We start from the raw sequence: 24,659 nt of genomic DNA on the forward strand, positions 1-24,659 counted from the left end.
ACGCTTGGCCATCTTTATACCATACTATCTCGAGTGGATTCAATCTGCGCTTGGCCATCTTTATACTCTACCATCTCGAATCGATTCCATCAATGCTCGGCCATCTTTATACTCTACCATCTTGAGTGGATTCCATCTATGCTTGGCCATCTTTATACTCTACAATCTCAAGTGGATTCCATCCACGCTTGGCCATCTTTATACTCTACCATCTCGAATCGATTCCATCAATGCTCGGCCATCTTTATACTCTACCATCTTGAGTGGATTCCATCTACGCTTGGCCATCTTTATACCATACTATCTCGAGTGGATTCCATCTGAGCTTGGCCATCTTTATACCATACTCTCAAGTTGATTCCATCTGAGCTTGGCCATCTTTATACTCTACCATCTCGAATCGATTCCATCAATGCTCGGCCATCTTTATACTCTACCATCTTGAGTGGATTCCATCTATGCTTGGCCATCTTTATAGTATACTATCTCGAGTGGATTCCATCTGCGCTTGGCCATCTTTATACTCTACCATCTCGAATCGATTCCATCAATGCTCGGCCATCTTTATACTCTACCATCTCGAATCGGTTCCATCAATGCTCGGCCATTTTTATACTCTACCATCTTGAGTGGATTCCCTCTACCCTTGGCCATCTTTATACCATACTATCTCGAGTGGATTCCATCTACGCTTGGCCATCTTTATACTCTACCATCTCGAATCGATTCCATCAATGCTCGGCCATCTTTATACTCTACCATCTTGAGTGGATTCCATCTATGCTTGGCCATCTTTATACCATACTATCTCGAGTGGATTCCATCTGCGCTTGGCCATCTTTATACCATACTATCTCGAGTGGATTCCATCTGCGCTTGTCCATCTTTATACCATACTATCTCGAGTGGATTCCATCTGCGCTTGGCCATCTTTATACTCTACCATCTCGAATCGATTCCATCAATGCTCGCCCATCTTTATACTCTACCATCTTGAGTGGATTCCATCTATGCTCGGTCATCTTTATACTATACTATCTCGAGTGGATTCCATCTACGCTGGGCCATCTTTATACTCTACCATCTCGAGTGGATTCCATCTACCTTGGCCATCTTTATACCATACTATCTCAAGTAGATTCCATCTACGCTTGGCCATCTTTATGCTCTACTATCTCAAGTGGATCCCATCTACGCTTGGCCGTCTTTATACTCTACTATCTCGAGTGGATTCCATCTGCGCTTCGCCATCTTTATACTCCACTATCTACGAGTGGATTCCATCTAGGCTCAACCATCTTTATACTCTATTATCTCGAGTGGATTCCATCTACGCTTGGCCATCTTTATACTCTACTATCTACGAGTGGATTCCATCTAGGCTCAACCATCTTTACACTGTACTATCTCGAGTGGATTTCATCTACGCTTGGCCATCTTAATACTACACTATCTCAAGTGGATTCCATCTACGCTTGCCCATCGTTGTACTTTATTTCAAGTGGATTCCATTTACGCTTGCCCATCTTTATACTCTTATCTCGAGTGGATTCCATTTACACTTGGCAATCTTTATGCTCTACTATCTTGAGTGGATTCCATCGATGCTTGGCCATCTTTACACTCTACTAGCTCATTATGTCAGTTCTGGCATTTGGCCTCTTCAATAGTCCCAACTATTTCCAAGGATAGATTCAAACTTTAAACTCTTCTTTGAAAATGTCAGTTAGCCACAAAGGGATTTTCTGCAGATGCTGAGAGTTCTTTAATATGGCCTGTTAGAAACCCTGCACACCACGCCTCTCAAGATCCTCTCAGCGAAGATACCATGTCTAGATTGAATAAAACGGGCTAGGGAAGACAAAGAACTTTAGAGTCTGCTCAGTAATGATCAGTTGTTGGGATAGAGATATCCCCTGCACAGTGTATGGGTATGTACCCCAGCCCTGAGTGAACACGCGACACGTAAAGCTGGTATCTCGATGTTTGCTGATCTAACCTAGGCCTGTCCATTGTAAAGCCAAGGTCCAGAACCTGTTCTGTGACCTGGAGGGGCACATCCAACCGGCCCTCTTTTGGGACATGGGGCTCCTGACCATGTCCCAGGTTGTCAACATAAAACAGTGATGAAAACGTACCAAAGTTTTAGGAATAATAGCCCTGAATGTACCTGGGAGTGAGACCTACTATGCTAGCCGCACACCTGTTAAGGTACTGTGTTCATGTAGTGCACAGACCCTTGCTCTGACAGTCTGCCTGTCAAGTGTGTGTATATATTTAGTTTGTGTAGCACATACATGACAGTGAGACTGTGTGCTGTGCCAGTATGCTTCCTGGGACCAGTAGGATCCCTTTCAGATGCCCCTGGTTTATCACAACCCAAGAGGGAGAGTGGACACAGCTTCCTCAGACAGGGGACATGTACTAACTGCATTCCTGAAGCTGGAGGCCCAGCCACTGGAGTGAGGGAGGCTGAAGACAGGGCTTAGGCATTCTATGAGGCTCTATAAGCAAGGGACTGCTCATTGGATTGTCCTGAGCTCTGCTAACTGGGGAATGGTTGGGGACAGGGGGCGCGTCGTCAGATTCTGCTGCTAAAGGTGAGGACGTTTCTATACAAGGACTTCCCTTTTGTCCTCTGTTGATCGCTACTTCTGGAAGCTGATGTCAGCCAGGTGCAGAGTCTCTACATTTCATCTGCCCTTGCTTTTGATACTCCTGCTTGGAGCCAGCATCATCACTACCTGCAGTGAGAGCTATCACCTTGCACAAAGGCTGTATGGGCACTACAGCCAGAACGTGATATTTGAAAGCGAACCACCTCAAACAGATTTCAGTACCTTGTAGAGTGGATCACCATCCACTGTCTGGAACACGAGAAAAAAAGTGGGACACAAACCACCCGCTTTGTTCAGTTCGAAACTGCGTGAGTGGCAAAGACAGGGAGCACTCTGCAGAGTACTTGAACATCTGGTGTGAGATTATGGCTGATGTCTTCATGACATTCAGTCTCCCAGAGGTGAGGGGACGGTACCTGGATTCTGTAACATGCTGGAGAAACTGAGGATCTGCTAGCCCCTACAAGGCTGCCTGCTCAGAGAGGTAAGGAGTTTGACCGGCTTGACAGGAAGACAGTTTGTCCTTATTTCGGGAGAGCAATCAGCGTGGACCAAAATGTGGAAGGTTTTCTTACATGGCTCATGTAGTGGACGGTGTGAGGAAATCTCAAGACTGCCATGTGCCGTTTGGCATATCTGCAATGCTTCCGGTGGGACTAGAGCTGCTGCTATTCACTGTGTGACGTACTGAAGAAGATCATGGTCATCGTTGTAGCAGAGGGCCTATCCCACAGCGTGGATGCTGCAAGTGCCCAAGACACAGCAAACACAGAGATGATGGACGGAGCGCTGAAACTTTTCAGACACTCACCCCCAGTCACAGATCTGGGATGAATCCAGTATCCTTCTTTAGCTCACTCTGCCACCCCAGTTCAGACCCAGCCAAATTTCAGCACTCCTTCCATCATCATTTTGTGCATGCTATGTTTGCCCTAAGTGGCCAAGGATATGCTGAGACGTGGATCCCTTGCTCCCTGTGCCATTGGTTTTAAGCAAGCCTGGCTGATGAGGGGTGTTACCCCGAAACCGGTCCCAGGATGCTTGTTTCCGGTCAGGGGAGGACCTGACCTGGCAGTTCGGGCTGGACTGCTCCTATAAGTAACAGGGTCAAGACAGATTTTCATAAGGCAAAAGGGGAGAGGAGTTGGTCTAATGGCTAGGGCGGCCGACTTCGAATCTGGGGAACTGGGTTTGAGTCTCGGCAAGGACGCTGAACATCCTATGATTCCAGGCAAATCACTTAATCTCCACGTGCCTAACAAGAATTAATGTGTCCTCATGTAACGCAACTGGTGCTATGTAAAGCGCTTTGATACCAGATACCTTCGGGTCAAGTTTGTTCTATATAAAACTCCCCCCAAAAAATAAAAAACATAAGGCTGGTCCAAAGTGTGGTAGCATAGTGAGCAAAAGGACGGTGGATTAAACCCAGATCTGGGACTGGGGTGAGTGGTTGAAAAGTTTTAGCATTCCGTCCATCATCTTGCTGTGTTTGCAGTGCCCAAGACACACCAACCGACAGCCAGGTCAGCTGCACTGTGAACCGAGTGGCTCCAGTGAACAGTGAGGCTACCGTCCGAGGTGCCATGCCACCTCCAAGCACTCCTGCGGTGCGAAACAGAAAAGTGCGCCAACTTGAGCTTTTACAGCTGCATCGCCTGCAGGGCCGTGACACGGGCCTTAAAGAAAACGACTGAGAATGTATTTTTAGCAAGTTGATGTTAGCACTGATAGCATTGGATTATTCGTGCTACCAGTTTTTAAAAAACATCTGTGGCTTCCTTCACGTATTGATCTTTTGTGGGTAAGGGGAGGCGGGCAGAGAGATCGATGCAGTTTAAGTTGTTGGTGTCTTTGATCAGAGCTTTAAGCCTTTTGAGTTAGTCAAGGATTGTGGTTCTGGTACAGGACAAAGGGAATGAAGTGGAGAACAAGCAGCCATTCAGATAGGATGGGGTCTTCAGCTTGAAGGACATCCATGTTGGCTTTGATGAGGTCTAGTTTATGCCCCTTGGATGTGAGTGGGTTGGGGGGGAAGTGTTGTACTATGTCCTTCTTGAGAAGGAAGGAGGGGGACACCAGCAAGGGAATCTATAGGGTTAATGCTGCGAAGTTTCAAACGTTCTTGCTGGCCGCAGTCAGCAGGCGGTGACGCGTTTCGTGCACTCTTCTTCAAAGGGCTGCTGTGACCCAGAGGATGGTAGATGGTGTTTAACCGAGGTGAGGTGAATGGAATAGATAACTTTCTGTATCGATAAGATGAAATGGTAAGGGTCTAAACAGCCATGCACCCCATGTGTCCAAAAGAGCAAGGAAAGAGAGACTATAATGGTATAGAGAACAGTCTTTAAAAAGCCACTGCTGTGATTAAGAGTGTTGAAAACCTGCAAAGCACTAAAGATACTCAAGAAACCAAAAACAACAGGCTATGTCCGTCTTATTGCAAACATAGAAACATTTTTTTAAAATGTTTGCCGCTGCTGGCCGCAGTGGGGAAGGAGTGCAGAGAAAGCAGCAAATGAAAGCCTTCAGCAGGGAGAGCCGAGCAGAGGGCATGGAGGGTGGCTCCCTGGAGGGGGTGGTGGTCGCACATTGAATCTTCAGCCCCCTTGGGGGGCCTGCAGTTGAGGGGCTGCCAATAGAGCCCTGTTTGTTTCCCAGCTGACGCGGTGTCTAGAATCACCTTCATTCAAGGGGGGGCTCTGCGAGCCTGAAAACAGGAGATTTATGAGCAGCAACAGAACCGCAGAAGCAAAAGGGGCTTAAATCATAAGATTGGAAGGCAGCTGCCCTGCTGAGGCGCCATGGAAAAAGAGCATCACAGGGACCACACAGGAAACACCCATCGAGGGCCACAGCAGGAGAAGTTACACCTGAAAGGGGGTCCGTGCATGAAGCACTAGATAGTTAGTATTGTAGAAGATGAACCTACTACAGTTTTACAGAACTTCTGAGGGGCATGAATGCCCCCACCAGCGCCGGGACGCCCCCCTGCAGTGCTCTGCCAATGGTCAATCAGCTGGACTTGTTGAAAGGTGTCAGCAGGGACCCAGGTTTTAGGATGGAGCCCCTGGTGCGAAGCAACGAGTCACGAATCCATCTCCATCAGCGAGAGAGGAAGTGACGAGGCTGCTGGTAACGGATGTGGAAGTGACAAGGCTGCTGGTGACGGATGTGAAACAGACACAAGTGCGCCTGGCAATGCAACACAACCCTTGTCCCTGTCAGACAGGAAACAAAGAGGTAGGTCTGAGGCTGCATAGACTTGCGTCACTGGACTGCACACCATCACCCTAGCTCCAGAAGACAGTTAGGACCCATGGGACAGCAGAGGTCTTTCAAACTTTAAACAGCAGGACTGCTGCCCAGGGGCAGGCCGCACCCACTGCATGTCTAATGCCCGAGCTGGCATCCAATCCTGCTGCCCTGGGGCAGGCCGCACCCACTGCATGTCTAATGCCTGAGCTGGCATCCAATCCTGCTGCCCTGGGGCAAGCCGCACCCACTGCATGTCTAATGCCCGAGCTGGCATCCAATCCTGCTGCCCTGGGGCAGGCCGCACCCACTGCATGTCTAATGCTCGAGCTGGCATCCAATCCTGCTGCCCAGGGGCAGGCCGCACCCACTGCATGTCTAATGCCCGAGCTGGCATCCAATCCTGCTGCCCAGGAGCAGGCCGCACCCACTGCATGTCTAATACCCGAGCTGGCACCCAATCCTGCTGCCCAGGGGCAGGCCGCACCCACTGCATGTTTAATGCCCGAGCTGGCATCCAATCCTGCTGCCCTGGGGCAGGCCGCACCCACTGCATATCTAATGCCCGAGCTGGCATCCAATCCTGCTGCCCTGGGGCAAGCCGCACCCACTGCATGTCTAATGCCCGAGCTGACATCCAATCCTGCGGCCCTGGGACAGGCCGCACCCACTGCATGTCTAATACCCGAGCTGGCATCCAATCCTGCTGCCCTGGGACAGGCCGCACCCACTGCATGTCTAATGCCCGAGCTGGCATCCAATCCTGCTGCCCTGGGACAGGCCGCACCCACTGCATGTCTAATGCCCGAGCTGGCATCCAATTCTGCTGCCCAGGGGCAGGCCGCACCCACTGCATGTCTAATGCCCGAGCTGGCACGCAATCCTGCTGCCCTGGGGCAGGTCGCACCCACTGCATGTCTAATGCCCGAGCTGGCATCCAATCCTGCTGCCCTGGGGCAGGCCGCACCCACTGCATGTCTAATGCCCGAGCTGGCATCCAAACCTCCTGCCCTGGGGCAAGCCGCACCCACTGCATGTCTAATGCCCGAGCTGGCATCCAATCCTGCTGCCCAGGGGCAGGCCGCACCCACTGCATGTCTAATGCCCGAGCTGGCATCCAATCCTGCTGCCCTGGGACAGGCCGCACCCACTGCATGTCTAATACCCGAGCTGGCATCCAATCCTGCTGCCCTGGGACAGGCCGCACCCACTGCATGTCTAATGCCCGAGCTGGCATCCAATCCTGCTGCCCTGGGACAGGCCGCACCCACTGCATGTCTAATGCCCGAGCTGGCACCCAATCCTGCTGCCCTGGGGCAGGTCGCACCCACTGCATGTCTAATGCCCGAGCTGGCATCCAATCCTGCTGCCCAGGGGCAGGCCGCACCCACTGCATGTCTAATGCCCGAGCTGGCACGCAATCCTGCTGCCCTGGGGCAGGTCGCACCCACTGCATGTCTAATGCCCGAGCTGGCATCCAATCCTGCTGCCCTGGGGCAGGTCGCACCCACTGCATGTCTAATGCCCGAGCTGGCATCCAATCCTGCTGCCCTGGGACAGGCCGCACCCACTGCATGTCTAATGCCCGAGCTGGCACCCAATCCTGCTGCCCAGGGACAGGCCGCACCCACTGCATGTCTAATACCCGAGCTGGCATCCAATCCCGCTGCCCAGGAGCAGGCCGCACCCACTGCATGTCTAATGCCCGAGCTGGCACCCAATCCTGCTGCCCAGGGGCAGGCCGCACACACTGCACGTCTAATGCCCGAGCTGGCATCCAATCCTGCTACCCTGGGGCAGGCCGCACCCACTGCATGTCTAATGCCCGAGCTGGCATCCAATCCTCCTGCCCTGGGGCAAGCCGCACCCACTGCATGTCTAATGCCCGAGCTGGCATCCAATCCTGCTGCCCTGGGACAGGCCGCACCCACTGCATGTCTAATACCCGAGCTGGCATCCAATCCTGCTGCCCTGGGACAGGCCGCACCCACTGCATGTCTAATGCCCGAGCTGGCATCCAATCCTGCTGCCCAGGGACAGGCCGCGCCCACTGCATGTCTAATGCCCGAGCTGGCACCCAATCCCGCTGCCCAGGGACAGGCCGCACCCACTGCATGTCTAATGCCCGAGCTGGCATTCAATCCTGTCCCTGGCATTTAATCCAGCTGCCCAGGGACAGGCCGCACCCACCGCATGTCTAATGTCCGAGCTGGCATCCAATCCTGCTGCCCAGGGACAGGCCGCACCCACCGCATGTCTATTGCCCGAGCTGGCACCCAATCCCGCTGCCCAGGGACAGGCCGCACCCACTGCATGTCTAATGCTCGAGCTGGCATCCAATCCTGCTGCCCAGGGACAGGCCGCACCCACCGCATGTCTAATGCCCGAGCTGTCCTCTGGGACTAGAAGAGGAGGCCCAGAGCAATGAGTGTCCGAGGCAGGTCTTTTCAACATCAGCTAGTAGTGAGCAGCAATGAGGTGCAATTTTTATTGCTGAAAATGGCTACATATATGAGGAAGACTGACATCATGCGCGCTAAGACAGTTTTACACAACCCTCGGTGCAACGGGCAGATAGAGTGCACAAATAGTCGAGTGAAAGAAACATTAAATTAGCTCAAGTTGGTTAAGTCCCTGTCACGTTAATACTGTGGTCGCGTCGTCAGTTTACTGCGGCACATAACAGGATACCACTTGGAAGCCTGGTTTTGGACTGCTGAAACAAATTTCCTGAGGCACAAATTCTCACGTGTTGTTTGTACCCAAAATGCCTTTTTGCTTCCTACTTTCTTCCCATGCACTTCTATGAAGATATTATATTATATGGTATAGACTCTGGAGATTCTCAGGATTGTGTCCACCTATCTGGCAGATGAACTGGGATCTGATTAAAAACCTTCTCATGATGACTTCCAGTCTGTCTTGAGGGTAGGCCTCCTCTTTGGTGATTTGCAATCACTCTTAAGCTCGTTTACAACTGGGTCAAGTCTGCAGGCATGAATTCCAAGAAGTACCACTTCTTGTGGGCTGAATTCTGCTGCGCCTCTCTCCACAACATCTGCATCATTTGAACTTCTCTCTTATTTTATTTTTTTGGTATATATATATATTTTTTTAGAGTGAACTAGACCCAAGGATATCAGGTATCAGAGCGCTTTACATGCGCACCAGCTTCGTTACAGATGGACACATTCATTTTTGTTGGGCACTGGGAGATTAAGTGATTTGCCCAGATTCACAGGATGTTGAGCGTCGTTGCCGAGACTCGAAACCGGTTCCCGAGTTTCGAGGACGACCGCTCTAGCCGTAAGGCTACATCCTCTTACATGTCTTAAAGAAGCACCACTGGCTTCCTCTCCTGGAACATACATTTACATCAGTCTGCTTTATTTACAAGGCGATCCCACCAACAGACGTGACTCATTGACCATAAAACAAAATAATGATACATGCTTCTTGTCTCAGTCAATAGCACAAGCCTCCCAGGTCCCCTCCCCTGAGGCAGCCCCCTCACTCCTGATCAGCATCGTCTTCACCTATCTCCTCCACTCTTGATGGCCTCTCTCCCTGATGCTGTGCTTGAAACGATGGATAGCCCTCAGGGCCTACACAAATGTGGTCTTCCGCTGGTCATACTCCGGCTAGGATCCACCAATGTGCCACACGGCCTCTGTCTTAGCATCTCTCTCCAGCAGGACTTGGCATGTGATTCCATGGCCTCTGTAAAGGGCTCCCCCAACCTCAGGCCTAAGGTGGCCCTTCGTGAAACCGCCACAAAACAAAGAATGCATGAGATCCACGCAAAGAAAACGGGCAACAGCTGAACATGAAATGCTGCAAGGCAGCAGAGGGACAGAGGGAGGCATGATCCTCAATGGGACAGGGTTCTGACCCAACCCGACCTCAAACCCCATCCGGGCCATAATCAAAACAAAGGCAATTGTAGGCTTTAGAGTTCATGAGTTGTGATATTGTCTCACTGCAAACTGTTCATTTGACCTTAGACAAGCATGCACTGTCTTAACTAACCTAGCGCCTGACCCAAGAAAGTGGGTTATTTTGGTAGCGGGGGTAAAGAAAACATCAATAAGACTATAGAATAAACACCATTCTAACAGGTTTATACATAAAGCCGTGGAGATGACATGGGATGAGCCAGCATTCACACCATAATGTAGCCATGACAGACCCCATGGAGCAGTCCCACCTTCATAATGGAGAATTGGGATAAGCCAAGCGCACACACCATACCGTAGCTACAACACACCTGAAAGGGAGTACCTACTTTGATGTAGTCGAGGAGGTTCTGGTACTCAATGTAGTTTCCCCCTCCAACGACGAAGACAATCGCCTGCAGGGAATGAAAAAAACAGATCAGGGGCAAATAAGTAGAGAAACCAGGCAGCCACCGCCAAGATTGGGCAACCTCTAAACTCCATTCCCAGGGAAAGACCTTATGTGTGAGTGCCCAGAGACAAGAGTTAGGGCCAACTATTGCTTTCACACCACCATGGCAGAAGTGGGCATTAGGTGAGTGAGCGATCTTGGCTATTACTGTTTAATTATTTGGGGGTTGCCCTCGCCAGCCCCCCAATCTGGAATAGTGGAGGCTCAAGGTACGTAATCTCTTTTGGTCTGCCTCGGTTCTCGCCACAAAAGGATCCTTTTCTCACTTACCAAACCACAAACAGAACATAGAAATACATTGTTTTTGAGTACCTTAGGTGCTGTACTGGGTATGGTGTGCTGAGAGAGAAATTAGAAGCCGGAAGCTTTCCCCATTTGCTGTTTTCCTTTTACCTGCATTACCGGATCAGTGGTTCTAACCACAGCTGTAAGAGTGGTCTTTGGGCTGGGGTCAAGACTGGGATTCAGCACTAGACTCTGCTATTGGATTCCTACCAGGCTTGTTTTGGTTGGGCACTTGGTGGTGCTGTGGCCGGCTTCTGGTGTTTCCATATGTGAACCAGTATTACTGGGACGATAACTCAGGGAGTAAAAAACCGTACCGCTGACATCTACTATAAGGAACGTGAATCCTGCGAAGGCAAGGACATCCGACTGAGGTTGGTAAATTGGGTAACACTGAATTGAGTAGTGACACATATTATTTGCAGCCATTGAAAACAACAATGCTGCTTTATAAAGCTTTATAAAACCAAGTCCTAACAAATATGGTTTATACCAATCAAATTTTTTTTAACCAATAAAACATATAGAAAGTATACTGAATGAATTGACACAAGAGAATAACTAAATGTATTAGTATTTTCTGTAGCTCAGCAATTCTTGGCATCTAGTGTTTGTAAATATATTTGCCCACTGCTTTTACAAACCACTGGTCGTTTCCCACTAAAAGCGAAATCTTTGCTTCTGAGAGTGCCAAAATGCTAACTGCAAAACAACGTTCCCAGAAACTTCCTCAGACAAGCGGTTTCCAGACACCAATTGAGTCCCCATTGGTCCCATGTCTGGGTGACCAGCTTTGTTCTGCCTCTTTCGTTCCTCTTGAGTCCCTTGGTGAGGCCAGGAGTAATCTTTCTGTACTGCATGAAATGCCACTGACACATGGAGCACATACAGGCAGGAATGTGCGAGGGGAAACCTCATGAAAGGGAGCCTGAAAAGGAGGCTAGTGGGCTCAGGGATATTACCCCTTAGAGAAGAGAATAGGACTGTCCACTCTGAACCCGGGGCGCCGAAGAAGCCAAACCACCGGCACTAAGTGAATTGATCAAGAGATGTTAAGTAAACCGAATAAGAGGTGTGGAGTAAACTGCACAAGACGCACTGAGTAAACCGAACAAGGGGTGTTGAGTAAACCGAATGAAAGGTGTTGAGTAAATCTAGTGAAAGGCGTTGAGCAAACTGAACGAGAGGCGTCAAGTAAACCAAACAAGAGGCATCAAGTTAACAGAATGAGAGGCATCACGTAAACTGAATAAGACATCACGTAAACTGAATAAGACATCAAGTAAACTGAACAAGCCGTCAAATAAATCGAACGAGACGTCAAGTAAACAGAATGAAAGGCATCAAGTAAATTGAATGATAGGCGTCAAGTAAACTGAACAATAGGTGTCAAGTAAACTGAATGAAAGGCGTCAAGTAAACAGAATTACAGGCATCCATTACACTGAACGATAGGCATCAAGTAAACAGAACAAGAGGCATCTAGTAAACTGAACGAGAAGCATAAAGTAAACAGAATGAGAGGCATCAAGTAAATCAAACAAGAAGAATCAAATAAACCGAACGAGAGGCATCAAGCAAACTGAACGAGAGACATCAAGTAAACTGAACAAGAGGCATCAAGTAAACTAACAAGACGTCAAACAAACAGAATGAGGGGCATCAAGTAAAGAGAACGAGAGACATCAAGTAAACCAGAACGAGAGGTATCAAGTAAACTGAACGCCAGGCATCAACCAAACTGAACGACAGGCATCAAGCAAACTGAACGAGAGACATCAAGTTAACTGAACAAGAGGCATCAAGAAAACTAACAAGACGTCAAACAAACAGAATGAGGGGCATCAAGTAAAGAGAACGAGAGACATCAAGTAAACCAGAACGAGAGTTATCAAGTAAACTGAACGCCAGGCATCAACCAAACTGAACGACAGGCATCAAGTAAACTGTACAAGAGGCATCAAGCAAACTGAACGAAAGACATCCAGTAAACTGAACGAGAGGCATCAAGTAAACAGAACGAGAAGCATCAAGTAAACAGAACGAGAGGCCTCAAGTGAGAGGCATCAAGTAAACAGAACTAAAGGCATCATGTAAACTGAACGAGAGGCGTCAAGCAAACCGAACGAGAAGCGTCAAACAAACCGAAGGAGAAGCATCAAACAAACTGAACGAGAGGCATCAAACAAACTGAACGAGAGGCATCAAGCAAACTGAACGAAAGGCATCAAGCAAACTGAACGAAAGGCATCGAGCAAACTGAACGAGAGGCGTCAAGTAAACTGAATGAGAGGCGTCAAGTAAACTGAACGAGAGGCATCAAGTAAACTGAACGAGAGGCATCAAGTAAACTGAACGAGAGGCATCAAGTAAACTGAATTAGAGGCATCAAGTAAACTGAACGAGAGGCATCAAGTAAACTGAATGAGAGGCATGAAGTAAACTGAACGAGAGGCATCAAGCAAACTGAACGAGAGGCATCAAGCAAACTGAACGAGAGGCATCAAGTAAACTGAACGAAAGGCATCAAGCAAACTGAATGAGAGGCATCAAGTAAACTGAACGAGAGGCATTAAGTAAACTGAACGAGAGGCATTAAGTAAACTGAACGAGAGGCACCAAGTAAACTGAACGAGAGGCACCAAGTAAACTGAACGAGAGGCATCAAGTAAACTGAACGAGAGGCATCAAGTAAACTGAATGAGAGGCATCAAGTAAACTGAATGAGAGGCATCAAGTAAACTGAACGAGAGGCATCAAGTAAACTGAATTAGAGGCGTTGAGTAGACTGAAACAGAGGCATTGAGTAAACGGAATGAGAGGCATTGAGAAAACTAAATGAGAGGAGTTGAGAAAACCAAACGAGAAGCATGAAGTAAACTGCATGAGTTGACCGAACGAGGGGCATTAAGCAGAATGAAAAAAGTGTGTTGAGCAGACCAAACGAGAGGCGTTAAGCAGACCAAACAAGGGGTGTTAAGTAGACCAAAAGATGGGTGTTAAGTAGACCAAAAGTGGGCGTTAACCAGTCCTAAACTAGTGGCATTAAGCATAACGAACAAGGGGCGTCGGATAGACCAAACCAGGGGCATTGAGTTGACTGAACCAGGAGAGAAAAGTAGACCAGACCAGGGGCATTGAATGAACCGAACTAGGGGCTTCATATGAACCAAATCAGGAGCATTGAGGGAGCCAAACATAGAGAGTCAAACAAACCAAAACAGGAGATAAATGTGATCCAAATCATGACATAAGAGCAAACTGGGTGCTGACTGAACCAACCCTTGAGCCCAGCCTGAACTGAGCTTAGAGTAAAGTGAACTGAACTGGGGAGCAACGTAAACTGAACCAAGGACACAAAGTGAATGGAATTAGAAGCACAAAGTGAACCAAACCAGTGGAATCAAGTTACCTTGACCAGATCCAAGATTGAATTTAAATGTGGGGTATACAGTGAAATTAATCGGGGTGCAGTGTGAACTTAACAAAGTAACAGAATGAACTGAACCAGAGCTGCAGAGTTAACTTAACACAGTCACACAATAAGCAGACGGAGGTGCACAGCACGGACTGAACTAATGACATAGTTTGAAATGACCTAGAAGAATAGTGAGAACTGCACAAGTGACGAAGACTGAACTGCGAAAGGAATTTGGAGACATCAGCAGCAGAGGCATAGTGTGGACTGAATCAGAGGCAGTGAGTGAACTGAACCAAATGCAGTGGGTGACCTGAAGCAGGGCACAGTTTAAACTGAGACAGAGATAGAGTGAACTGAATCAGAGGCATATGGTGAACTAAACCAGGAACAAAGAGTTAACTGAGAAGGAAGAGTGAACTGCACCAGGCGCGTAGAGAGAAATGAACCAGGGGCATATAGTGGACTGGATAAGGTACTGAGTGCAATGGAATAGGTTCAGAGAGTGAATTGGTCCAGAGAGGGAACTTGATCAGGGACGTAGAGTGAGTTTGATCAAGGACATAGAGTGAACAGGACCAGAGATGCAGAGCAAACTGGATTACCAATGTAGACTGAACTGGACCAGTGACAAAGTGAAATTAGGTAGAGGCATAGGCTGAACCAGGAACACAAAATCTACAAAGAATGGAGAGTAAAATAAACAAGAGATGTAGAATAAAATGAACCAAGTACATAGACTATAAAATAAACCAGAGGCATAGAATGAACTGACACAGAACCACAGAGTGAACAGCACCAGAACCTTCAGTCAACCTAACGAGGAGCTCAGATTGACATGAAACAGAGGCACAGAGTGATGAGAAGAAATACATAATTTGAATTGAACAGCACCACAGGGCGAATTGGACCAGGGACGAAAAGTGAGCTGAAGCAGGCATGAAAAGTGAACTGAGGCAGACATAAAAAGTGAACCGAAGCATTGATAAAAAGTGAACTGAAGCGGAGACACAAGGTGATGAAAGTATCAGTGAGGGGGACTAAGAGAGAAGTTCCAGGGACCAAGAGTGAATTCATTCAAGGATGAATAATGAACTGAACCACAGACCAAGGAACATGGAGCAAAATGATCCAGAGGCATAGAGTGAACTGAATCAAAGGCAAAGAGTGAACTGAATCAAAGGCATAGAGTGAACCGAATCAAGGATGTAGAGTGAACTGAATCAAAGGCATAGAGTGAATTGAATCAAAGGGCAAAGAGTGAACTGAATCAAAGGCAAAGAGTGAACTGAATCAAAGGCATAGAGTGAACTGAATCAAGGGCAAAGTGTGAACTTAATCAAAGGCATAGAGTGAACTGAATCAAGGGCAAAGAGTGAACTGAATCAAAGGCATAGAGTGAACTGAATCAAGGGCAAAGAGTAAGCTGAATAAAAGGCAAAGAGTGAACTGAATCAAAGGCAAAGAGTGAACTGAATCAAAGGCATAGAGTGAATTGAATCAAAGGGCAAAGAGTGAACTGAATCAAAGGCAAAGAGTGAACTGAATCAAAGGCATAGAGTGAACTGAATCAAAGGCATAGAGTGAACTGAATCAAAGGCATAGAGTGAACTGAATCAAAGGCATAGAGTGAATTGAATCAAAGGGCAAAGAGTGAACTGAATCAAAGGCAAAGAGTGAACTGAATCAAAGGCAAAGAGTGAACTGAATCAAGGGCATAGAGTGAACTGAATCAAGGGCAAAGTGTGAACTTAATCAAAGGCATAGAGTGAACTGAATCAAGGACAAAGAGTGAACTGAATCAAAGGCATAGAGTGAACTGAATCAAAGGCATAGAGTGAACTGAATCAAGGGCAAAGAGTAAGCTGAATAAAAGGCAAAGAGTGAACTGAATCAAAGGCAAAGAGTGAACTGAATCAAGGGAAAAGTGTGAACTGAATCAAAGGCATAGAGTGAACTGAATCAAAGGCATAGAGTGAACTGAATCAAGGGCAAAGAGTGAACTGAATCAAGGGAAAAGAGTGAACTGAATCAAAGGCATAGAGTGAACTGAATCAAAGGCATAGAGTGAACTGAATCAAGGGCAAAGAGTAAACTGAATAAAAGGCAAAGAGTGAACTGAATCAAGGGCAAAGAGTGAACTGAATCAAGGGAAAAGAGTGAACTGAATCAAAGGCAAAGAGTGCACTGAATCAAGGGCAAAGCGTGAACTGAATAAAAGGCAAAGAGTGGACTGAATCAAAGGCATAGAGTGCACTGAATCAAGGGCAAAGAGTGAACTGAATCAAAGGCATAGAGTGCACTGAATCAAGGGCAAAGAGTGAACTGAATCAAAGGCAAAGAGTGCACTGAATCAAGGGCAAAGCGTGAACTGAATAAAAGGCAAAGAGTGGACTGAATCAAAGGCATAGAGTGCACTGAATCAAGGGCAAAGAGTGAACTGAATCAAAGGCAAAGAGTGCACTGAATCAAGGGCAAAGCGTGAACTGAATAAAAGGCAAAGAGTGGACTGAATCAAAGGCATAGAGTGCACTGAATCAAGGGCAAAGAGTGAACTGAATAAAAGGCAAAGAGTGAACTGAATCAAGGGCAAAGAGTGAACTGAATCAAGGGCAAAGAGTGAACTGAATCAAGGGAAAAGAGTGAACTGAATCAAAGGCATAGAGTGAACCGAATCAAGGATGTAGAGTGAACTGAATCAAAGGCATAGAGTGAACCGAATCAAAGGCAAAGAGTGAATTGAATCAAAGGTATAGAGTGGACTGAATCAAAGGCATAGAGTGAACTGAATCAAGGGCAAAGAGTAAACTGAATAAAAGGCAAAGAGTGAACTGAATCAAGGGCAAAGAGTGAACTGAATAAAAGGCAAAGAGTGAACTGAATCAAGGGCAAAGAGTGAACTGAATCAAGGGCAAAGAGCAAACTGAATAAAAGGCAAAGAGTGAACTGAATCAAGAGCAAAGAGTGAACTGAATCAAAGGCATAGAGTGAACTGAATCAAGGGCATAGAGTGAACTGAATCAAAGGCATAGAGTGAACTGAATCAAAGGCATAGAGTGAACTGAATCATGGGCAAAGAGTAAACTGAATAAAAGGCAAAGAGTAAACTGAATCAAGGGCATAGAGTGAACTGAATCAAGGGCAAAGAGTGAACTGAATCAAGGGCAAAGAGTAAACTGAATAAAAGGCAAAGAGTGAACTGAATCAAGGGCATAGAGTGAACTGAATCAAGGGCATAGAGTGAACTGAATCAAGGGAAAAGAGTGAACTGAATCAAGGGAAAAGAGTGAACTGAATCAAAGGCATAGAGTGCACTGAATCAAGGGCAAAGAGTGAACTGAATAAAAGGCAAAGAGTGAACTGAATCAAGGGCAAAGAGTGAACTGAATCAAGGGCATAGAGTGAACTGAATCAAGGGCATAGAGTGAACTGAATCAAGGGCAAAGAGTGAACTGAATCAAGGGAAAAGAGTGAACTGAATCAAAGGCATAGAGTGCACTGAATCAAGGGCAAAGAGTGAACTGAATAAAAGGCAAAGAGTGAACTGAATCAAGGGCAAAGAGTGAACTGAATCAAGGGCAAAGAGTGAACTGAATCAAGGGCAAAGAGTGAACTGAATCAAGAGCAAAGAGTGAACTGAATCAAAGGCATAGAGTGAACTGAATAAAAGGCAAAGAGTGAACTGAATAAAAGGCAAAGAGTGAACTGAATCAAGGGCAAAGAGTGAACTGAATCAAGGGCAAAGAGCAAACTGAATAAAAGGCAAAGAGTGAACTGAATCAAGAGCAAAGAGTGAACTGAATCAAAGGCATAGAGTGAACTGAATCAAAGGCATAGAGTGAACTGAATCATGGGCAAAGAGTAAACTGAATAAAAGGCAAAGAGTAAACTGAATCAAAGGCATAGAGTGAACTGAATCAAGGGCAAAGAGTGAACTGAATCAAGGGCAAAGAGTAAACTGAATAAAAGGCAAAGAGTGAACTGAATCAAGGGCATAGAGTGAACTGAATCAAGGGCATAGAGTGAACTGAATCAAGGGAAAAGAGTGAACTGAATCAAGGGAAAAGAGTGAACTGAATCAAAGGCATAGAGTGCACTGAATCAAGGGCAAAGAGTGAACTGAATAAAAGGCAAAGAGTGAACTGAATCAAGGGCAAAGAGTGAACTGAATCAAAGGCATAGAGTGAACTGAATCAAGGGCATAGAGTGAACTGAATCAAGGGCAAAGAGTGAACTGAATCAAGGGAAAAGAGTGAACTGAATCAAAGGCATAGAGTGCACTGAATCAAGGGCAAAGAGTGAACTGAATAAAAGGCAAAGAGTGAACTGAATCAAGGGCAAAGAGTGAACTGAATCAAGGGCAAAGAGCGAACTGAATCAAGGGCAAAGAGTGAACTGAATCAAGAGCAAAGAGTGAACTGAATCAAAGGCATAGAGTGAACTGAATAAAAGGCAAAGAGTGAACTGAATCAAGAGCAAAGAGTGAACTGAATCAAAGGCATAGAGTGAACTGAATCAAAGGCATAGAGTGAACTGAATCATGGGCAAAGAGTAAACTGAATAAAAGGCAAAGAGTGAACTGAATCAAAGGCATAGAGTGGACTGAATCAAAGGCAAAGAGTGAACTGAATCAAGGGCAAAGAGTGAACTGAATCAAGGGCATAGAGTGAACTGAATCAAGGGCATAGAGTGAACTGAATCAAGGGAAAAGAGTGAACTGAATCAAAGGCATAGAGTGCACTGAATCAAGGGAAAGGTGTGAAGTGAATCAAAGGCATAGAGTGAACCGAATCAAAGGCATAGAGTGAACTGAATCAAGGGCAAAGAGTGAACTGAATAAAAGGCAAAGAGTGAACTGAATCAAGGGCAAAGAGTGAACTGAATCAAAGGCATAGAGTGAACTGAATCAAAGGCATAGAGTGAACTGAATCAAGGGCAAAGAGTGAACTGAATAAAAGGCAAAGAGTGAACTGAATCAAAGGCATAGAGTGAACTGAATCAAGGGCAAAGAGTGAACTGAATAAAAGGCAAAGAGTGAACTGAATCAAAGGCATAGAGTGAACTGAATCAAGGGCAAAGAGTGAACTGAATAAAAGGCAAAGAGTGAACTGAACCAAGGGCAAAGAGTGAACTGAATCAAGGGCAAAGAGTGAACTGAATCAAGGGCAAAGAGTGAACTGAATCAAGAGCAAAGAGTGAACTGAATCAAAGGCATAGAGTGAACTGAATCAAAGGCATAGAGTGAACTGAATCAAAGGCATAGAGTGAACTGAATCAAAGGCAAAGAGTGAACTGAATCAAAGGCAAAGAGTGAACTGAATCAAGGGCAAAGAGTGAACTGAATCAAAGGCATAGAGTGAACTGAATCAAAGGCAAAGAGTGAACTGAATCAAAGGCATAGAGTGGACTGAATCAAAGGCAAAGAGTGAACTGAATCAAGGTCATAGAGTGAACTGAATCAAGGGCAAAGAGTGAACTGAATCAAAGGCATAGAGTGGACTGAATCAAAGGCAAAGAGTGAACTGAATCAAAGGCATAGAGTGGACTGAATCAAAGGCAAAGAGTGAACTGAATCAAAGGCAAAGAGTGGACTGAATCAAGGGCATAGAGTGAACTGAATCAAGGATGTAGAGTGAACTGAACCAAGGATGTAGAGTAAACTGAATAAAAGGCATAGAGTGAAATTACTCAAGGATGGAAAACAAACTGAACCAAGAACACAGACTGAACTGGACCAAATACATAGCTTGAACTGGATCAGGAACAGATTGAAAAGAATCAGAAGCATATTGTGAACTGAACAACGGATGAAGTATGAAGGGACCCAAGGCGGAAGAGTGAACTTCAGCAGTGATGTAAAGTGAACTGGACCCGGGATCAGAGATATACAGTGAAATTAATCAGAAGCTTCGGATAAACTGAACCAGAGACGTAGAGTAAATGAATCAAAGGCATGGAGTGAACAGACCAGGGACGCAGAGTGGCCCCAATGTCCTCCAAGGCTTGCATTTCTCAGGGAGCCAGCATTTGAACCAGACAGTGACGTTAAGGCCTTCAGGTTTACAGTATGATTCCTCCAGCCACACACATAAATGGGGGAGGGATTATTTCTCTGGCAGAGGGATCGGTATTCAGAGAAGGAGGCTCCACACTCCTTTAAACAGAGATGGATAATGTCCTGGTCACAGCAAACAGCTTTGTTGGTTGACACGTCACCTATAAATAACCAATGGGAAGCCATGTTGGTCCAATGTGGAGCTGCCACATGACCCTTTGTTGCGGAAGTATTAAGTGCATTCCTCACAAAACATCCTTGCAATCTTTGGGGCAATGGCAAGCTCACACACATTTCTCATAGGCCACCAATCTGAAGGAATGTGCCCAGAAGCTCAGCACACAGAAGATTCATCTTCATCACATGACATATCTGCTGAGCTTTCTTTGAACACCAGCAGCATCCCATTTGAGACACCCTCCAGTAACAGAATAAGAGTCAGTATGTCACAAGGTTGGGCGCCTCCATTAACGGCTGAAGAGCGTGAGCCGTCAGCACACTGGGCACCTCCAATAATCATCAGAGTCTCCAATTTGTCAGTGTGCTGGGATCCTCCATTAACCGAAAAACAGCCAGAACTGACAACACTTTTGGAGCCTCCATTAACCAACGAAGAGCCAGATGTATAAGCGGGTTGCAAATCTCCATTAACTGACTAAGAAGCTGGTCTGCCAGCATGTTGGGAGCCAGCATCAAACGGCGAAGAGCCAGGTCTGCCAGCACGTAGGGAGCCTCTGTTAATAGGCGAAGAGACAGATCTGCCAGCACCTTGGAAGCCTCGGTTCACTGGCTAAGAGGCAGGTCGGCAGCGCTTTGGGAGCCGGCATTGCACGATGAAGAGCCAGGTCTGCCAGCATGTTAGGAGCCTCCAATTAGGAGCAATAATAAGGTGATGGGTAAGAATTAGCGGTAAAATAAATACAGTTTTTATATGCGATCTTGACAGACTAAAGCCTCCCAATCCTTAGATTGATTATTGATCAAGTGGCAGGCGAAATGCCGGTACGCCTGCAAAGACTCTTGATAAAGAGCAGTGTAGCAGCAGCCTGAAGGTGTAGTGCCCGAGTGTTGCCCTAGAAGCCAAGATCACAGCCACTCCTGAAACCGATCATAAACTGTTCTTGTTTACAAATAAATATCCAAAGAAGGTGATGGACAGTTCCTCCAAGTCCTGTCATGACCTTCAGAAGGTGGAGAGGGCTTAGGTGAGACCTGGTAAGTGCAGAGCCTTTAAAATAGTTGGATCATCAAGAGGACATTTATACAGCTAGTGCACTTTGTTTCTGGAAGGCCTGGGTTCCATCAGGGATCTCAAGCATTTGAGTGTGTCTGATGTACAGGTACTTCAAGATCATGATATAATTTAAGGTTTCAATCATTCGACAAATCACCTGTGATGGTCTCAAGGTGCTGTACTATCCACCACTTCAGATGGATTTAAGGCTGAGTTGGCCTTGGAGTGTATTTGACCCTTTAACTTGCAGATGTAAGTGATGAATGTTTGATTTCCCGAGCCATCCTGCTGACATGATGATGAACACCTATTCCTTGAGGGACATTCTTTTAGGAGCTGGTTAGCTTGCGTACACCTTTAGGGCATATACCTGGCTGTCCCAATAAACAGTCCTCCCAGGAGAATCCAGCAATCTGTGCGTGATAATAAGGTGTGAAAGTTTGTTATGTTATTGAATAGCTGTTACTGCAAGTGATGCTTCACAATGCTCCTAAAACCTTTGGTGACTTCACATCAAGTGTGAGATGTAGACCTTTATTTACCTGAGGTACATTACCTTCTTGCCACAGGAGGAACCATTGCTCACTGAACCATTCTAAACAATAAAACCACATCTGTGACTCAGCCATTAGTGGGATACAAGCAGAGAATCTCACAGTGATAAGGGACATCCTATGGTTTGGGCACAAACCTCAGTAAAGGAACCTAGGCAGCGCAGCTCACTCAAATTATATTTATAGGAAATACTTAATATCAGGCGACAGGCGATTCCTGGTCATACATTATGTCCTAGATTTAAAGCGTATGGAGCTTTACATATTTAGTGAAAATACTTAATATTAGGGGAATCCCGGTCAGACATTCTGGCAGTGACTAGAAGGCCAAAGGCACTGGTCCAAGTGAGCCTGCTAAAAGCACTAGAGATGTGTTTTAAGCTATGAGGGAATTCCTGTGAGCTATTATACCTGCCCTCCTGTCCTGGTTTATGTCTCACACAGCTTTGTGAAGGTATCCGCTGAACCCCTGTTCTTGGAGACCACAGTGCTGTTAAAAACACCTATAGTCTCTCAGCCTTTCACGGTAGATGTCAAATCAAGTGCGTTAGTTAAAGAATGTCCCAGGTTATGTCTCCTTGTAAATCTGGTATAAAGAGATGGTGTTCGGCTTTGGGACTCTCTCTCTCTGGTCCACACACTGGTCACCTTGTGCTTCGATGGCTGTGCTAGGTGTCTCTGGAAAGACCACTGCTGTGCCCCGGGAAAGGCAAGGTGGCGCCCAGGTGTGTTCATGGAACCCATCTCCAGAATTAACTTTCGATCACTCTTTATACTAAACACATTCGCCCATCCTTTGGCCTCTTGGTACTGTTGGGATCTCAGAGGTGTAGAATTAAGGTGTGAACGCTGTGGGGGTCTATCCGGGGAAGAAGCGCCCTAGGACCGTTCTCCTGGTCAGACTGGGTGATGTGGTTTGCAAGGTGTAGGGGTTTTCCATGACAGCTCCACAGGGGGGAGGTGGAATGTGTCATTTACCACTAAGGAGTTGCCTCCACAGACTGTGTTCTAATGTGGTAGGGCATTCTGTATTCCCCTAGGGGTAAAATCGAGGTAAGGACTAAGAAATAACTCGAACCTGAAGCCCACAGCTCTTCCCCCAGAGGTAGAACACACTTCCTTAGGTCCAGCTGTTGTTTACAAGCAAGGTGATGATAATGGGGTGTTTCTTCTCCATAGAGGGAGATAGTGTCTGGGTGCTGAATTAGCAGCTATGGAGCCAGAAGACCAGGGTCTGATACCGGCTTCCCTACTTGGAGATGCTGTTTGAACCTCGACAATAAACATACATACTTGCTTCCGTTACCGGAGCTGCCCCCATTCGACAGCGCCCAGAAGGGGAGCACAGTGGAGGAGATGCTCAGCCGAGGTGCAGATGGAGGGTGCAAGGGAAGTGCTAAGGCCCAGGTGCTTGGAGACAGTATGTGAGAATCCTGAAAACGCCACACACCCAGCAAAGCACACTTGTACAGATAGACATGTGATCGTCCAGCGCCTAGACCACAAGTACCAGGCCAACACTGCACTTGCAGCTCATGCGTGGGAGGAGGAAAGCAGTAAAGCAGTGATCACTTTCATAAACTGTGGCCAGTTATTGGCAAGAGCATTAAGGAGTATTATGGGCACGCCGATATGGGGTTAGTGGAGGCGCAGGCAGGTGGAGGGGACGGTAACTAGGCAGAAGGGTTAACAAGGAGGCAACAGGGCCAGCAAATGGATGGAGGAGACACAGCTGGGGGTGGAGAATCTGGAAGGGACACAATATAGTGTGGTCAGCTGGTAGCGGAACCCGCAGCCTGGTGGGGGCTCAGAGGGCAGGTGGAGGGGAGAGCAGGTAGATGGAGGGGGCAACATTCAGATGAAGAGGAAGAACAAGAAGGTGGGGGGAAAGCTGGCAGGTGGGGGCAGAAGGCAATAGAAGGGGCAGCAGGCAGGGAAAGGGTCAGGAGTTAGAGGGAAAGGTCAGTAGCAGGCATGGGAAAAGGTCAAGTAGCAGGTGGGGGGAGGGTCAGCACCAGACAGGGGGAAGGGTCAGCACCAGGCAGGGGGGAAGGGTCAGCACCAGGAAGGGGGGAAGGGTCAGCACCAGGCAGGGGGGAAGGGTCAGCAACAGGCAGGGGGGAAGGTTTAGCACCAGACAGGGGGGAAGGATCAGCACCAGGCAGGGGGAGGGGTCAGCACCAGGCAGGGGGAGGGGCCAGCACCAGGCAAGGGGGAGGGGCCAGCACCAGGCAGGGGGGAGGGGCCAGCACCAGGCAGGGGGGAGGGGCCAGAACCAGGCAGGGGGAGGGGCCAGCACCAGGCAGGGGGGAGGGGCCAGCACCAGGCAGGGGGGAGGGGCCAGCACCAGGCAGGGGGGAACGGTCAGCAACAGGCAGTGGGGAAGGGTCAGCAACAGGCAGTGGGGAAGGGTCAGCAACAGGCAGTGGGGAAGGGTCAGCAACAGGCAGTGGGGAAAGCTCAGCAACAGGCAGTGGGGAAGGCTCAGCAACAGGCAGTGGGGAAGGTGAACAGCAGGAGGGTGAAAGGTTCAGCAGTGGGGAAGGTCAACAGCAGCCAGTGGGGAAGGTCAACATCAGGAGGGCGAAAGGTCAACAGCAGGAGGGTGAAAGGTTCAGCAGCAGGCGGGGGGGGCAGTAGGCAAAGAGTAACGTCAGCATGTGGAGGGGGCAGCCTGCACCACACAGGGTCTTTAGCAGCAGGAGGGGGAAGAGGAGAAACACAGACAGTTACTGGTTCTCTGCATAATCGAATGCAGGATGTAGGGATGATGATGCAGAGACTAAGATAGAAGAGCGGGGACGACACTAGAGGCACCCCTTCTTCCGGCCAC

At 47.5% G+C, this 24,659-nt stretch overlaps 1 protein-coding gene across 1 annotated transcript in view; it reads right to left on the bottom strand.

Moving 5' to 3' along the window:
• The window catches only part of SCFD1 (sec1 family domain containing 1), a 709,689-nt gene that overhangs the window by 37,370 nt on the left and 647,660 nt on the right, over nucleotides 1-24,659 (bottom strand). The window contains exon 23 of the mRNA XM_086936984.1: nucleotides 10,159-10,224. Within this exon, the coding sequence (XP_086793110.1) occupies nucleotides 10,159-10,224 (66 nt within the window). The remainder of the gene's footprint in view (nucleotides 1-10,158; nucleotides 10,225-24,659) is intronic.

The sequence above is a fragment of the Lissotriton vulgaris genome, chromosome 9 (assembly GCF_964263255.1).
Source record: "Lissotriton vulgaris chromosome 9, aLisVul1.2, whole genome shotgun sequence".
In the NCBI taxonomy this organism is placed as follows: Eukaryota; Metazoa; Chordata; class Amphibia; order Caudata; family Salamandridae; genus Lissotriton; species Lissotriton vulgaris.